Source organism: Arachis stenosperma, chromosome 4 (assembly GCF_014773155.1).
Source record: "Arachis stenosperma cultivar V10309 chromosome 4, arast.V10309.gnm1.PFL2, whole genome shotgun sequence".
Lineage (NCBI taxonomy): Eukaryota > Viridiplantae > Streptophyta > Magnoliopsida > Fabales > Fabaceae > Arachis > Arachis stenosperma.
The window spans coordinates 10,866,906-10,870,279 of record NC_080380.1 but is presented as its reverse complement, the minus strand read 5'-3'; the positions used below and the strand labels follow the sequence as shown (position 1 = coordinate 10,870,279).

The window sequence follows — 3,374 nt, the reverse complement described above, 5'->3', positions numbered from 1 at the left end:
TGCACTATGATTCAACAGACAACCAAATTTGAGAAATCAAGCTTTGATATTTTTTAATAGGTTATAAAGTACAAAGCAAAACCCACTTTGTATCGTAGTTAAGAATATAATATATATATGGACTCGCTCAGATAAAGGCGTTTAAAACGTCTTTTTTTAAATATATTTTTTTAATAATTAAAATTCAATACATATAATTCATTAAATCGTGTTATGATTGTCAAAATTAAATCAGACAAATTAATTTAGTCGAAAAATCGATAAACTAAATCTTGAACCGATTTAAATTAATATATTTTTTTATAAAAAATAACTACAATAACTTTATTATAAAAAATGACTAAAATACTCTTATTATTATATATATATATATATATATATATACTTTTTTAGAAATCCAAATTCTAATCATATGACAGCACAGAGAAAAGAAAAAGGTTAGAATTTAGGGTTATAATAATAATAATAATACTATTTTAGTAATTTTTTATAATAGAAATATTGTAATTATTTTATATAAAAAATATTAATTTAGATTGGTTCAAAGTATAGTTCATTGATTTTTTGGCCAAATTAATTTGTTTTGATCTAATTTTAATAAAAATAACACGGTCTAATTAATTATATGTATTGGATTTTAATTATTAAAAAATATTTAAAAAAATATTTTAAACCTATTTATCTGAGTGGCTCCTTTTCTATATATATATATATATATATATATATATCCTACAAATTTAAATTCTATTTAAAAATTTATTATTGACTAATAAATTATTGCATGCACAGACGAAACAAATAATTTTAAATATTAATTTTGATAGTTGCAAAATGTCACCTCATGAACACATTTAAAAGTACGGAAGCTCAAATAAGAATATCCTAACATATGGACGTGCTTTGTCTATGTCTCTATGATGATACTCAAACCACATTTTCATATAGACATAGTGCCAATAAAGTAGATTAGAATATCACACAAAATGATATGATAAGATTGCGGCATGCACTAGTCTCTCATAAAAGTGAAATAAACCATAGTCAAGATAACATATGATTTCAATATATATAATAATGTTGCTATAGTTGTCACATATATTATAAGAAGCCTCAAATTTTAGAATTATGGACTCATCACTTTCAATGATAATGAAAAACAACATAGTGAGATTCTTCCTTATGTTGTGCTTTGCCCTCTTCATTGTGTTCCTGACGAACACAATAGAAAGGGCGAATTACTTGTTTGGAAATAATGAATATTACGTTCAAGTGATCAATGGATTTTCCGATAATTCGTCGGTTCCATTGGTCATATGGTGCTCGTCGGAGGAGATGGACCTCGGCGGACGTGCGCTCCAAGAGCATGATGATTTCAGCTGGACCATGAGGCCTAGCTTTTGGGGTGGCAACAATGAGATGAAGTGTACCATGAAATGGGACAGCACAAGAAGGAGCTTTGATGCATTCATGGCTTCTAGGGACACTCATCGATGTGGTGCTTATAGGATGTGTTATTGGATGGTAACACAAGATGGGTTCTTTTTCAGCAATGATCAAGTCAATTGGAGCATGGATTTCTTGTGGTGATTATATGAATCATATATGCTATGCAAATGGAAGAGGAATGTCAAGAGTTTTTATATGATTTAGAATAATATTTAAGAGGGTCTTTTTTTTATGATCAGTACAAATGCATGTATGTGGAATTTGTATTGTTTCATTTGGAAGGTTTTTGTTGCCATGAGTGCTTTAATTAGATTAGTAATCTTAATTCCATTTCCATTGCCATCTTCTGTGCTATTTTTCAAATTGGGTCACGACTAATTCTTAGGTTTCAATTAAGGTGATGTTTAGATACACACTTTATATGGTTAGGAATACACTTTTATGATTGATGAGCAAAAATACCTTTAATATGTTTATTTATATAAACTGTGTATAGTATTTTGCATCACCCTTAATTAATTACTAACTTTGTTCTAACTATATGGACTATAGTTTTGCTAATAATAATATTAGATCTCCTACATATGTATTGAATTTGATCATTCTTAGATATGCACAAAATATTGCTTATGTACATTCAACTATAGTTCTAGACTTCTAGGGATCATAATATTAAGAAAAAAAAAAAAGGTCCTTGACCTTTTAATTTACATATATTTTAGTTTTCGAGAATTTAAAAATATATTTAAGTTTTCGATCTTCTCAAAATCTCGACACATCGATTTTTCTGTTTATTTTGGTTTATCAGACCCAACAAAAAAATCAAACGTAGTTTTTGTTGTCCTGACCTTGCTGTTATATAGATACACAAGTGTAAAAATTTTAAAATTGGACAAATTAGATCTAGGGATCGATATGTCCTGATTTTGAGAACGTCAGTGACTTGAATGTATTTTCAAATTTTCGGAGATTTATTAATTGTCCGCCAGCCAAGAGGTCAATGATCTATTTGTCTTTTTCTCTAATGATAATTGTTGATGATCCACATTTCTATTAAATAAAATTAGTAGAATAAAATTGTTTGTTTTTGGGGTACCTAAGTTTTTTTTCGTAAAATCAGATTTTATTAAAATTTTAACACTAATAATTAAGGGATTGGCCATGAGTTCAGCAGCTTGATATTTTTCCTTTGCAATGTCCAAATACCCCAATTAATTTTAGTCATAATTAACCAAATAAATGTAAAAAGAAAACAACAACAACAAAAGTTGGACCTAATTATTGACAACTATGGTTTCTCTTCATTTAATGGAAAGTTTCTATAGACATGATGAATTTAATACTTTATTTTTTCATACATTTACATAAAGATTAGTAGGATATATAAACAATGATTTTAGCTTAAACGAAGTTGATACTATATAATAATACTTTTATTATACATGCTTCCCTTTTAAAGCTTTTTTTTTATTGTGTTTGTTTTAGTGGACTATATTGCACATTGCACACTTGCAAGTTGCAGCGCAAAGGTTGAAGATTTGCCTCCAATACAAATTGCAATTTTGTCGTTAACTAAAATTATCAACTCCACAAATTAAAAAGTACCAGAACTGGAATGTATTTATTTATTTTCTTTTATTTTAGTTATAAGATGCAACTTGAGATAAAGCTGATAAAGATGTCTCCCTTCCAAGTTCCAACATAAATGATAAGGCCGGTACTATTAGAAGTGGATACTTTTTCAGTTTTTTGTTATGTGCCTTTCTTTTCTTTTTTCTGTTTTTACTTTTAAAAAAACATGAGTTAGTATATATGCCGGAAATTATTTTAAATATAAAAAATTAAGTAGTATTTTTGTTAAATATTGATGTTTAGAATGTTTTACAAAAATATAAATTTGTCAGATTCACACTGACAACACGCAATCT

General features: G+C 27.5%; 1 protein-coding gene across 1 annotated transcript; it reads left to right on the top strand.

Moving 5' to 3' along the window:
* Positions 1–1,015: 1,015 nt before the first annotated feature.
* Positions 1,016–1,776, top strand: LOC130976554 (uncharacterized). The gene has a single exon (XM_057901444.1). It carries the CDS (start codon positions 1,126–1,128, stop codon positions 1,585–1,587), a length of 462 nt encoding a protein of 153 aa, XP_057757427.1. The 5' UTR covers positions 1,016–1,125; the 3' UTR covers positions 1,588–1,776.
* The last annotated feature ends 1,598 nt before the right edge of the window (positions 1,777–3,374 follow it).

Bases quoted from the DNA above. Each gene is read 5' to 3' on its own strand.
- LOC130976554 (XM_057901444.1), top strand. From the start codon at position 1,126: ATGGACTCATCACTTTCAATGATAATGAAAAACAACATAGTGAGATTC.